The sequence below is a fragment of the Alligator sinensis genome, unplaced genomic scaffold (assembly GCF_000455745.1).
Source record: "Alligator sinensis unplaced genomic scaffold, ASM45574v1 scaffold608_2, whole genome shotgun sequence".
NCBI lineage: Eukaryota > Metazoa > Chordata > Crocodylia > Alligatoridae > Alligator > Alligator sinensis.
In genome coordinates this window covers 62,777-76,369 of record NW_005842527.1, presented here as the reverse complement: position 1 = coordinate 76,369, position 13,593 = coordinate 62,777, and the positions used below count along the sequence as shown (strand labels likewise).

General features: G+C 43.1%; 1 protein-coding gene across 1 annotated transcript in view; it reads left to right on the top strand.

Moving 5' to 3' along the window:
* Positions 1–13,593, top strand: part of LOC102382003 (monofunctional C1-tetrahydrofolate synthase, mitochondrial) — a gene marked incomplete at its 3' end in the record, with an annotated part of 99,030 nt that overhangs the window by 37,430 nt on the left and 48,007 nt on the right. Inside the window, exons 8-9 of the mRNA XM_025213429.1 lie at positions 5,106–5,197; positions 11,638–11,735. Coding sequence (XP_025069214.1) covers positions 5,106–5,197; positions 11,638–11,735 — 190 coding nt within the window. The remainder of the gene's footprint in view (positions 1–5,105; positions 5,198–11,637; positions 11,736–13,593) is intronic.

Below are 13,593 nucleotides of genomic sequence, written 5' to 3'. Positions count from 1 at the left end.
TTAAGACTATTGTTCATTATCCTATCCCTAGCAGCCGTAGAGGAGAGTCAGTCGGCATTATCCCTATAACCACCCTTCAGGGATTTGAAAACTGTTATCAAATCCCACCCCTGACCTTAGCCTTTTATTTTCCAGGCTAAATAATCCTGGTTCATTCAGCCTTTTCTTGTAAGTCATGTTTCTTAGATCTCTAATCACATTCTCATCCTAGATTCTTTCTAAACTGTTCGCATCTTTCTTGAAGTGTGATTTTTTTTTTTCTGTGCCAAGTACTGGGCATAGTATTTGTCTTTGCTGAATGTCATTCAGTTGATTTCAGACCGTTTCTCCAGTTCATTCTGAATGTGAGCCCTACCTGCCAGAGTGTCTGCAACTCTACCCAACTTATCATCTACACAGCTGCTAAGTATGCCCTTAGTCCCATCATCCAAATCATTAATGAAGGTATTAAATCACAATGGACCCAGGACAAACCCCTCAGGCACCCCAGTCATTTCTTCCTCTCAACTCAGTATTGAGCCATTGATGATTATTGATTACCCATTGAACACAGTGTTCCAATCCTTCCTGCCTTCTGCCACGATCCAACTAAGTAGGTGCATTAAGTGTATGTTTAACTAAGTTTTTGCCAATAAAGTTCATGGGCATCTGAAGTTCTGATTCTGCATGTCCAGAACGATATCTGTCTTCTCAAAGTTGAGAAACTTGGTATCTGTCTCATGCCTAGGCCTGATCAGGGTCCTCACAGTAGGTATTTGTTGCTTATCTTTCCTCAGGAGCTTAATATAATAGACAAACCCAGAGGATATCTGATGTACACCTACAGCAGCAAGATTGGCACACAGCATAGTAGCAGGTGCTGCTGTCATTTTAAAAAGTGAATGACCCCCTTTTAGTTCTTGACAGAAACTGCCTCAGTGCCTACCTTCAGGGAAGGATTCCAGACTCTGAATTCCAGCGGAGGTCGATGCTTTCCTGAAGCCCACAATTAGAAATGCAAGCCCCAAGAGAGGCAGAGCTAAGCCACAGTTCTCCTTTCAGTGTATTTCTTGCTACTGCTGGATACTTCCTGTTCAGCTGCCATCTGCTGTGGATCCCATTTCAAGGCAACCAGTTACTGCAGAGGGTAGTTCAGTGCCGAACTCAGGCCTTTGTTTGATGCAAGTTAGAAATTGGCAGTTGTCTACACCAAGCTGATCCGAAGAAGGTTGCTTTGTGCCTTAAAGTTTGTCAGACATCTCTTTCCCCATTATACAGTTGGTCCAATTAAAGATTTCACATAACATCCTTGTCTCTCATATAAATGACCCATCTCTAATATCCCTAATATGACCCATCTCAGTTCTTAATATAGGAGATGGAGCATGCTGGTGATGACAGACTTAGTATATACTTGGGTTTTTTTGCAAAAATCCAATTGTAGTATTGGGGTTGTAAGTGCATATAATATTTATTGAAAGACAAGACAAGATTTTAACAAAGTAAGCAAGCTTTATTTTACTTACCTGCAAAATAGTCATCCGTGAATATTTCTAAGGCAGTCAGTCTCCAGGAGAACTGCTGGAAGCATATGAAAAATATATCATGGCTCATTTAATAAACATTCAGAATTATTAGAGATGCTACATAATACATGCATCTGTGTTTGACAGGAAAATGGACTTAGTTTAATTTTACATTATTTATTAAGAAGCCTGTTGTGGGGCAGTTACGATATCAGAGAAGTCAGCTAGTGTTACAATTGATTTTTTTTTTTTTTTTTTTTACTTTCAATGCATGCTGGAATCTACTTGGCTGTCATTCTCAAAAAAATTTTTCTGGGTTTTCTCATGCTTTAAATGTCCTATTTAACATCTGTGAGGCCACAGCAGTGAAATCCAGCCTGAAGTCAACAACAGAAATGAAATGGTTTTTATTCCTGCTAGCTGGTTGCTAGATTTTTATCTATATAATTGTGTGCTCAGCCTTGTATTCATGCATATTTTAAAAGTACCAAGAAATTGCAAGGGCTTAATTCCACTCTGCAGTTGCAATGACATAAACCAGAAGAACAGAGCTAAAGGGCTTGCTAGACAGTGATGGAATTTCCTTTGTTGAATTTTTACTTCGTATAATCAAGTTTGAAATTATTCTTGGTTTAACCCTCCATTTTTTTAAGAAACTCCCATTGATGTGACTTCCTGCCTAGTACCATACAAGCTATGGTATTACATCGATATTGCCATCTTACACTTCTTATATGTATGTTTTAAGAAATGAGGGCTGGGATTTTGAAAAGAGCTTAAAGGCACCAAAGTTTAACAGGAGTTAGGCAGGTCACTTCTGCAGGCTCTTTGGAAAAATCCAGTCTGTGGACATACATATGTATGTGTGAAACTCAGCCAGGTGCAAAAAAACTGCGTAAGTCCCTCTACACCACTTAAACCCCAACTGCCTGAGCAGAGAGGCTGCTCAAAGCAACGTCCCGAAACCTGTGTACCAGAAGTAAAGTGATCATTGAAATGGGCTGTAGGAGGGAGCATCATCCTGCATTCTGTGCTGATCTCCTGGTCCAAATCCCCTCATAGTGTGTGCAAGGGTCACCCTTCTGGGCCATCAGCTGAAATATGTATTGTAAATGAGCTGTTACAACCCAAGATCCTTTCTTCCTAAGAGTATACAAATTTTTCCTCGCTTACTTCACCTCATCCCTGGCAAAAGCCTGAGTGTACTGTGAAGGTTTTGAAGTACATGCAAGCTCAAAGAACTCTGTTGAAGGAAAATCTCAAAGTCTAATATGTATTTATGCATATGTTATCTCTGCTGTGATAAAGGAGGCATATTAAGCCAAATCAAATAAAATACTGAAATGTTTCTGTAAAGCACAGCTGTCTGAAAGAGTGGGGAATTTAACTTCATCCCTCCTACTTCATTTGTTGTTTTGGCAGAGATCCCAGCATGGTCTTGATGCAATCCTAGTCAATTTATGATTATGCCAGACTGTTATAAGTTCCAGTACAACTCTGATTTCTGGTCTTAACTGAAAAATTCCAGAAGACTTGGTTTAAAACAAGCAGCATTCGTACAAATGGAAGGCCTTTTACTGTGAGTTTTGTGCTAGGATGACATCTTACTACTGGTTTAGTTTTGTCACTGTAGTCAAAGGTACATGTTGCAATGATGTTTAAAGAAGTGCTGCATAGTTTGGATTTGGCTAAATATGTATGTATACAGGACCTTGTGGTCTCAGTAACTTTAGTGCTCAGCAGAGGAAGCAGGGCATTATTAACAGCAATGGCATACATTAGGCATTGTTTGAGAAGATGCCAATCAGGTCCCTCTGCATACTGCCCTAATTCTGAGCCACAATGTCTGGATCTTTCTTTAAGAATGAAAATTGTGCCAGATTGTTGTGGTAGTTTAATAACGAGTGGAAACCGGGACTAGAAAGAGAAAATTTGACTGGGTCTGGATTTGAGTTAATGTTTCATCATTTGCACTGACATTCATGCCTGTGGTCTGCAATTGAGATCAGGGTCCCTTTTGTCCCTGGCAAGGTCCAAACATAGGTTAACTAGTGTGTTCTACCCTGAATATTTTATATTTTAGATGGGTACTTGCCAGACCTTTTGGACCACTGTTAACTATCAATTTCTTGCAGAACACCATCCACACCTAATATCAAACTTTTTGAAAAGAGGTTGAAAAGTGAAATATGTGACCACCAGTGATCTGTGAACCAGAGTTTGAAAACCACTTATCTGGATTTAATAAGGCAAAAAATAGCAGATGGGCTGAGCAAACAAAAGGACAGAGGGAACAGGGCAACAATATGTTAGCATAGGTTAGCTAATCAGTGATCATTGAATGATATTGTCCCACAGAAAAACAGTTGTAACCCTAGTACCTTCTGTATAAAGCTTGGGCCCATAATTATCATTAGGGATCCTGGTTTTATATATTAGTGGTGTTTCATTTTAATCATGGAAAAATGTGGTTTTTGGTTTACTTTTTTAAACCAATTTTTTTTTATTAGAGAAAACCAGGATCCTACTTATCATTATTATCCTCTGTCCCCCCCTAGAAATATGAATATCATCATTACCCTCCTGCCCCCCTCCCCTAGAAATATGAATATGAAATAGCAGATGGATTCTTTTTCCTGTTTGTTCAGTATATTATTTCTAGTGTATGTAACTTTCCAAATCTGAACACCTGTTGAAGCTTTCTTTGCATGAAAGACACTTTTTTCTCTCTCCTTCTCATTTCTTACATGTATGTGTTTTTGTCCATGTGCATTAACATGTGTTTACTTATCTGCACACACTTTGTGGTGGTATCCACTTGAAAATAAGGGGCTATTTGTAGATTTGCCAGTGAAATTTACAGATTCACAAATGTTTAGGGCTGGAAGGGGCCTCATGAGATCACCGGGTCCAGCTCCCCTGCTCTAGGCAGGAAAGACTGCTGGGGTCAAATAACCCCAGCAAGGTGTGCGTCCAGTCTCTTTTTGAAGATCTCCTAGGTAAGCACCACCGCTGCTGGGAGACTGTTCCACAGTCTGGTCACATGAACTGTGAATAAGTTTTTCCTTGTATCTAGTCTGAAACCTTCTTCTAGGAGTTTACGATCGTTGCTCCTGATTTTCCCCTGGGGCACTTTGGTAAATAGTTGTTCACCTAGCCCCTGATGCTCTCCCCTGATATATTTGTAAGCTGCCACCAAATCCCCCCAAAGTCTTCTCTTTTCTAGGTTGAACAGTCCCATATCTGGCATGGTCTTCACTGACCTGTAATCATACAAGTGACTCTTCTCTGGACTCTCTCAAGCTTCTCCACATCCTGCTTGAAGTGTGGCACCCAGAACTGGACACAATACTCCAGCTGCCACCTCACCAATGCCAAGTGGCGCAGGAGAAAAACTTCCTTAGTTTTGCTTGAGATGCATCAGTTGATGCGTGTCAGCATATTGTTTGCTCTGCTAACTATAGTATCAGTTGCTAAATGAAAATAAAGATTCATGTATCAAGTTATTGTTTTGGATGAGGCTGTATCTCCGACTTGCTCTTGCTCATTCCCACTCTCAAAGACTTCATGAATCATTGGCTCAACATTCTCTTTTCACAGGCAAACTTTGTTATGGTCATCAAGATGTAAAGTACGGTGATCTTGCTGCTGAGGAGGCTCTAGTTTCTCTGGCAGTAGCAATACGAATGCAGGTTAGTAGGACTCCAAGTCGTATTAAATACACTGTGTTTTAATATCCACTGTGGGCCCTAAGGGTAACATTCTATGTGCTTATTAGCTGCCATTTTTCTTAAAAGGAAAGAAAACCATTACCTGCAGCTGCCATAATATATAGTCTATAAAATGGTAAATTATGGTAATTAATTTCCTGTTGTATTTATCAAAGCAGAGGGGAATGGAGAATTAATACCAAAATACAATAAATTGGATCATATTGATAAAGCTTGATGAAAGCACGTGTACTTCTGATTTATAAAATAAGCAGGACACAAATGGTCAGCATAATTATACTCGCCTGTATTTCAAGGATGTTGTGAAGAGTAACTGATGTTTGTAGAGCTCATTGTAACCATAAAGCCTGGAAATATACCAGCTGAAACACTGTTTATATGTTATGGTGTTTTCTGCTTAATTCTGTTTCAATCAAGACAGTTTAGGCAGCGAGTACACACTTACATTTCAGAATGTTGGGACTGACTTTTTTTACAAAGGAGAAGGGAACCCCTGGGTCACCAAGTCCAGCACCCTGCTGTCATAGGCAGTCATTTCAGAGGGTCCAGTTTAGAACACAACTTGTTTGTATGTGTTGTCACAGTTCAATAAAAATAATTTAGTCAAAGCTTGCTTTGGTAATTTTATGTTAATGTTTGTAGAAGCTGCTGCTAATTAGAAACCTCTGCAAGTATTTACTGTTATAGCTACAATTAGTTCCTTAGGTTTCTTTTCTATATAGCTTTTGTTGTTGTTGTTGTTGAAGTTGTTCTGTGCACATGTGCATTTACTTAAAATATATGTTAGGCTATTTTTGGAAAACAAAATTTTATGTAGCTGGCAGTTTTAGAAATTATGTCAATATTTATTTTAAATAGCAAGACAATATCTACCCCATTTATCTGTTGTTGCAATGTAAACTTTTCCAAACTGCTTTTACATGTTGTTTTGTTGTGTGTGGTATGTAGCTACTATATACAATCCCTCTTCCATTTTCCCTGCATCCATGACCGTAGATCAGAGATCTGAGGAATGTCTTTCCTTACTTTTTTTACTACCATCTTCTTAGCAGTGGTGAAAACGGAAGAACATGCAGCTACTACCTAGATGTTTTTTTCTTAGGGGTGGATGCAGTGTGCCAAGTGGCTTGGAGTATGCAGTCCAAGTTGCTTGTATTCTATAGCTGTGCATTTTGTAAGGCATGAAGGCAGTGCCTGGAGCTGTGAAATGAGTTGAATAAATAAAGGATGGGCAGAAAAAGTCAAATTAGCTGAAAGAAAAATACAAAGATTCATAGACAGCAGGGCTGGAAGGGACCTCAGAAGATCATCGAGTCCAGCCCCCTGCCCCAGGGGCAGGACCCCAGCAACATAAATGTCCAAATGTCTCTTAAAGGAATCCGGAGTAGGTGCTTGCACCACACCTCTGGAGGCAGGCTGTTCCAGGCCTTGGGGGCTCGGACAGTAAAGAAACTCTTCCTTATGTCCAGCCTGAAGCGATCTTGGAGGAGTTTGTGACCGTCTGACCTTGTCATCCCTTGGGGCGCTCTGGTGATCAGGCGTTCCCCCAGGTCCTGATGCACACCCCTTATGTACTTATAGGCTGCCACCAGGTCCCCCCTGAGCCTGCGCTTTTCCAGGCTGAAGAGTCCAATAGGTCTCAGTATCTCCTCATAAGGCCTATTCTCTTGCTCTCTGATCATGTGCGTGGCTCTCTTCTGCACTCTCTCAAGCTTCTCCACATCCTTTTTAAATTGTGGGGTCCAGAATTGGATGCAGTACTCCAGTTGCAGCCTCACCAAGGCCGAGTACAGCTGGAGGATGACATCCTGGGATTTGCTTAAGGACCATCTATGGATGCAAGCCAGAGTTTTGCTCGCTTTACCAGCTGCGACATCACATTGGTGGCTCATATTCATTTTGTGGTTTCAGTGGAACTGAGAGTCCATTTGCATTAGGACATGACCTAGTGCAGGGTGTTACACTCCAAAGGGACTTTTGTCTGTACTTGGCAAGTGAGAAGTCTGCCATGTCCAGCAAAGGTTCTGGGAGGCAACACAGGACTGGAGCACCAGGGGCCATCTCCACAGGGTGTAATTGGATGCAACTTACTGGATGTCAGTGGCAGTAAACTGGTCATACACCATTCTGGTAGCACCAGTCTCGAGTATGAGTTGTACCTGCATTTTTCTGCTTAATTGATTTTATTTTTACTCTGCCCCTATTCCACCTTGTAATTAAATCCTTATGGACCACACACATAAGCAGCTGAGACACCTTAGCCAAAATGCCATCCTTTTTGGGATCTCACGGGAAGATCCTTGCAGCCTGCACCAGTCACACCTGCATCCAAGAAGTCCTGGTCTGAGAGGGGAAATGGAGGCTGGAACCACAGCCCAATGGAGGCCTCCACTGAGGTCGCATTGTGCAATGGAGACTCACAAGGAGTGGAGGCAAGTAAGGAGGAACGAAGGGGAAAGAAAGAAGGTTAATAAAAGGAATGGCATCAAGGAAAGCTAAGAAATGGGACCCAGGATTATTTAATAGGTCAATTAGGAGACCTTGAAAGGTTGCCACTGTCCCTTTGAGTTTTATAACTGTGTAAATGATTTATTTATCATTCTTCACTGGTCACATAATGAACAGTTAGACTGTTAAGTGACCTCAACTTTGCCTCAGGCCCTTAACTCCAAGCTAGTTGCTGCCTGGCGGGTGAAGACCTAACTATATGAGTCATTAATGCTTAAAGAGGAGCAATGTTCCCCTGATGCTTGCATCCCCTAGGGAAGGGACAGGGGACTCCATGCTTTGGTTTAGTGGCAAGTACCAACCTTCCAGCTGCCAGAAGTACAGGGAAGCCAGGCAGGCACAGAAGTGTAGGGCAGCTGGGGAATAGAAAGGTAGAAATGTGAGAAAGACAACTCTGGGGGGGAATGGATCTCAGATTGTGAGCACTGGTCTTCTGGAGAGGAAAAGCCAAAGACAGTGGACTAGAGTCCTCTCCTGCCCCCCTCCTCCACCTGATTTTATTTGCAGAGCGTGAGAGCCCCACCGTCCCTGCAGAGGATTTAAGCCGGGGAGAAAATTCTGTTACAAAACTAATGAGGGCGCGCTCACGCACCACCAGGCAGATAGGCTTTGATTAGCCCAGGATGCAAAGGCATGTTGTTAGAAGGTGTTAGCTAACGCATGCTAATTAACATGCTCTGGAAGCATGAAGCAGATGAGGCACTTTCCATTTTCTCATAGGCAAAGATGCTCCATTTAAAGCCTGAAAGGAGCCAGGGATTTTAACTTAGCACATGTTTAATTGTTTATACAGCGATGCACTGGACTGCCCGCGCACACTTCTTCCCCAGCTGGAAGCAGTGTAGCCATGTTTATGTGGTGCTCCAGGCAGACTCTCATTCACTCTCCTTCAGTGCCACATGAATGTGAGGACACAGCTCCCCACCGAGTAAGTGATGAGGCATGGGTGAGTGTGCCACTGCCTGCAATGGTGAGTCTGTGTGCAGATGTCTCCTGAGGAACATGACTGATTGCATGTGCTACTGACAGCTAAGAATGACCTAGTATAATCTTTGCCCAGGAGAAGCTAACGAGTTATTGTAGAATAGGCTATTCCAGCATAGTTCTCTGCACGAGCACTGCACTTCAAAATTAAAACTGCTCTTACTCTGGAACAAATGGCTTTCATTCCCGGAGAGAGCAGCCAAGCAAGGAGTGATCCCAGGCAGTTTCTCCCATGGAGACAAGACCCAAATCCTGCTTTAGATGAAGCTTTAGAGGCTCCAACTCGCTGTGTGATGTGGCCCCCTTGAAGCCCTTCTGACTGTCCACCCTCACTAGTGAGAAGCACGTCAGATGGCAGTCCCCTTCCTGCCCAAAGATGATGGTCAGAACACTGCTTTCTCTTAACCCCGGATAATTAGCATCCTCAATTACATTACCAGCTATTAGTGGCTATTACAATTTTATCATTGCATATTTGGCTCTATTATGCCACATATTAGATGATTCCTGATGTAGTGCTTTCATTGGGAACCGAATGGACCTTCGAGGTAAGATGTGGGAAGAAGGGGGGTCCTGTTTCTTAGAAAAAGCAATTGAAAATCCTGATTACCAAATTTGATAGAACTGACAGACTTCTGGCTAGTTGCTGATGTTTGTTTTGTTTGTTTGTTTGTTTGTTTGTTTGTTTATAAAATAGAGATTATATCTCTTACTGTATAGCTTAAGGCAAGGGTGGGCAAAGTCTATAAAATCTATTTTATAAAAAAACAACTTCGAACACATTTGCAGCCCCAGGTTCCTCCCGGGGCTATGCTTGTCTGAGCAATGTCTGGCCCATGGCAGACTCCATTTCCCATCAGCCCCTGCCTGTGTCACTGCAGCTGTTTTGCATGGAGACCCGAGGAACGGCAGGCCTGTTACAGTGCAGGGCCAGGGCTTCCATGGAGACCAGCCCAAGCAGTGCGGGCAGGCAGGCAGCAGATTGCATTTCTGCCCCGGTTCTAACCCATGCTGTCACCACTGCAAAATCCTGGCCCTGGAGCAACTCCCAGCCCAGCCTTGAGCCCCGCCAGTGCTGCTTGGGCTGGTCTCCATTGAAACCCTGCCCCCACCACACTCATTTCCCTGCCGTTCCTGGGGTCTTCATGGAAAACAGCTGCAGTGATATGGGCAGGGGATTCTGGAAAATGGAGTCTGACCACTAGCTGGATCCGCTATTTTGCCCACCCCTGGCTCAAGGGCATGAATGAGAATCCTTGTTTGCAAACCGCTTGCAAGTCATTGGGTAATGGATACTGTTGGAGTTCAAAGTATTTATCCTGTTAATTTTTCCAAGTGTTTGGCTTTGGACAATACATAGCAATTCCATGAAATAAACTTTCCCTTCAAGACAAAGTTTATAGCTCATGCTATGTATTGTCCAAAGCCAAACACATTGTTCAAAGCCAAACATTGGTAAATGAACAGCAATCAAAAGGAACTAGAGTCCTCTAAAGCAGTGCTTCTCAAACTATCTGATGTGGCGGACTGGCAATCTTTTTTCCAGTGGGCCAGGGACTGGTGCCCGGTTCAGCCGGTGGCAGCAACTGCGTGTAACAGCGCTACACAGATGCGCGACCGGCTGTTTCTTCCTCTTTCCTCACCTCGCACGACGTGACATCACCTGGAGTGTTGGAACGTATGAACTGTGGTGCTATGACATATCAATGTTATGCTTCTGAAAATATATTTATTTCTTTCCTGGCAACTTGCTGCAGACTGGTGACCAGTGGCTCATCTGCGATCCACCACTTTGAGAAGCACTGCTCTAAAAGGCAATGACTTTGACTCCTTTTGCTCCTAGGACTAGACAGCATTAATATTGTTATTTTGGGATTTTTAAAGATAAAATTCCCCGAATTAAATTTGTTTGCTTAAAAATAGACCCACCTGGGTTTGGCTTTCCTTGATCCCTTATGATACCCAGCAACTCAACTCTGCAAGGATAGGAGAGACTCATGCTGTCCCATTTTCTCTGCCTTGTCTTGGAAGAGCAACATGTGAAGAGGAAGTCAGGCTGTGAGGCCCAAAGCAGTATAAGTTATGCAGGGACAGTCCCTTCTGGGCTCTGAGCAAGAAGGCGACTGAAATAAGTCCCACCTACTTAGGCCTGGGCACAACTAGAGAAAGCACATCTCCCCTGGTCTTATTTCAGAGGCTGTATATCGACATAACCTTGATGATTTATTTCCCTTTCCTAGTTGATCAAAGAATATTGCATCAGCTTTCTCTTTCAGTGCTAGTTCGTTTGAATAGCTAGTGTGAGAGGGCTGTCATATTGACCAGCTTGCAGGAAGAGTTTATTATGAGGATCAGGAACCATTTGATGTACACTATTTTCCTTTCAGGCATTTCCTTTCTCTTTTGGGGGGAACTACCAGATTTGTGGGTTTTTAAGATTTGTAGGATTTGAACACTTAACTCTTGGGGATAAATTTTGTTTGTCTAGCCATTGCGATGGAGTAGCCCACTGATGAAATGAGAGATAAGAGGGAGGGCCACTGAACAACTCATACTCTTATCATATAAAAAGAATGGGAGAACAGTACCTTTGGAGAGAGAAAATAATCATGCCCTGAGGAAGGAATATCTCCAAATGCCTATCAAGAGGCTTTTCACTGCCATTTGTGCTTAAGTGCCCCTGCCCTTTCTCCAAATCTTGGGTAAATAATGTACCAATAACGGTGCATTAATGTTTTTTCTTTTTTCCTAAAACATATCATGTTGTAAGTTTGGTTGTTACAGTCCTTAGCCACATAATTTTAGCTTCATTATGAAGTTATATGTTTAGATACTGCCTAATTGAAATTAAACAGTTCAGTGTTTATGATGTAACTGCCGCACATGATTTTTCTCCCTCTTCTTAAAAGAACATGATAAAAACCACTGAGAGGTGGATCCGGTCCCAGCAATACAGGAAGTGGAACCTCCATTGCTTGAAACTTCATCCCCTCTCCCCAGTGCCCAGGTAAGAACTAAAAAATTGAATATATAGGCAGTCCTTGGACTTACAACACAATTGGTTCCTGAAAACTGTGTCTTAAGTTGAAATGTTGTAACTTGGAACCAATTTTCTCATAAGATACAATGTTATAAATGGGGGATTGGTTCTTGAGCCAAGTCCCGATACCCTGTTTTCACCCAAAATACCCCAGAATTTTGTACTCGATCAATTATAGATGAGTAATATAGCTACATTAATGTATTTATATTGTAAATAACAATCATACTGATTTGGAAGGACTTCTCTGAGGTGACTTTGCTGGACTTTTTGAAGGGCTCTTGGCTGGAGTCTTCTCAGGAGTCTTGGCTTCAGCTTTTTCTGGAGTCTTGTCTGCTTTCTTAAAGAAAGTGTCCAAGGAAGTTTGGACAGATATTCTCCAGGGAAATGAGTGACACAGCGAACTTGTTCGCTGGTGTGGCGTTGCATCGGCTCAAGTGTTGTAAAGTCGAAACTGGCATTGTAAAGTTGAAACAAGGTGTCAATTTATAAACGTTGTAAGTGAGAAACGTAACTTGAAACGTTGTAAGTCGAGAACTGCCTGTACTTGCATCTTCCCTTAGACACACTTAGCTGTTTTTAAATGCTAATAATTCTGCCTACCTACTGCTTTTTATCAGGTTTTAGAGGGTGGGAACAGCAAAAATTTGCAAAAGATCGTTAAATCATTACATCCCTATTCAAAATTTAAAGATAAGCTTCATTTTAAGTCTTGCTTGAATCCCAGCAAATTCAGTTGCACTTTAGCATAAGCTTATGAGTTTCTTATCTGAGCCTAATAGTTCTTTTGGGGACTAGAAGAGTTACAAATACATTGAAGTTTAGGACTGGATTCTTTTCAGTCCATTCCTCTTTCATTCATCTGCCAATGCCTATGTTCAGGTCTTGGGAGTTCAGTCTACAGTCTTATGGTTTCTGGAGACACTGAGGCTAAAAATAGATGCTGCTGAATGAAGCAGATCAGCTGTGTAGTGATATATTGTGGCATGGGTGATCCTGGGTAAAACACAAATGACCCCATGTCCCTTCCTTGATGATGCAGTATAAGGGGGGATGTCATCTCCCTGCTTCCCCATTTAGCCAGATCCAGGGTGCAGGTCTGGCTGTGCAGGGCAAGTGCCACAGAGGTAATGGATAGCGATGCACCAGTACATTGGTTTGATATTGGATTGGTACCGATTATAAAGAAAATTGGCTGTATCAGGCCCAATAGGCCTGATAAATTGGCCAATAAATGCTTGTGTGTGTGTGCACAGCCAAAGTGCAGCACTCAGGCAGCGAGGAGCACAACCTGGCAGCATGGAGAGCTACATCCAGCTGGTGGAAGGGGAGGGGGCAAGGAAGGGGCAGATCAACCCCCCACAGTGAGGGAGGGAACAGGTGCCAGCTGTGGTGGGGCACAGGATGGACCCATGGTTTGTCAGGTGGGGGGTGGCTCCTGCAGCTGTGCGCACTATAGGAAGGCACGTGGGGCGGGAGGGGGGCGTGACAGTATGTGCTCCTGGATCTGTGTAGGGCAGGGTGGGTGGGCTGCAGCTGCGGGCTAGAGCCGGGGCTACACCATGCTCTTCTTGCTGGGGTCTGGGCTCAGGGTGGGTGCTATGGAAGGGGCTACAGCCACCCCAAATTTCACCATAGCTCACTCCTAACACTGCTGCCACACACTTGGCACATCCCTGGCTCTTTGCAGCTCAACCCCAGCCTGCCCTCATGCACCGGGAAGAGCTGGGGATGTGCTGGGCAGTGACGGTGGCAGGTGTACGGAGCCATGGCAAAATTTGGGGTGGCTGCAGGCCCTGCCGTAGCCCCCACCCAGAGGCCAAGC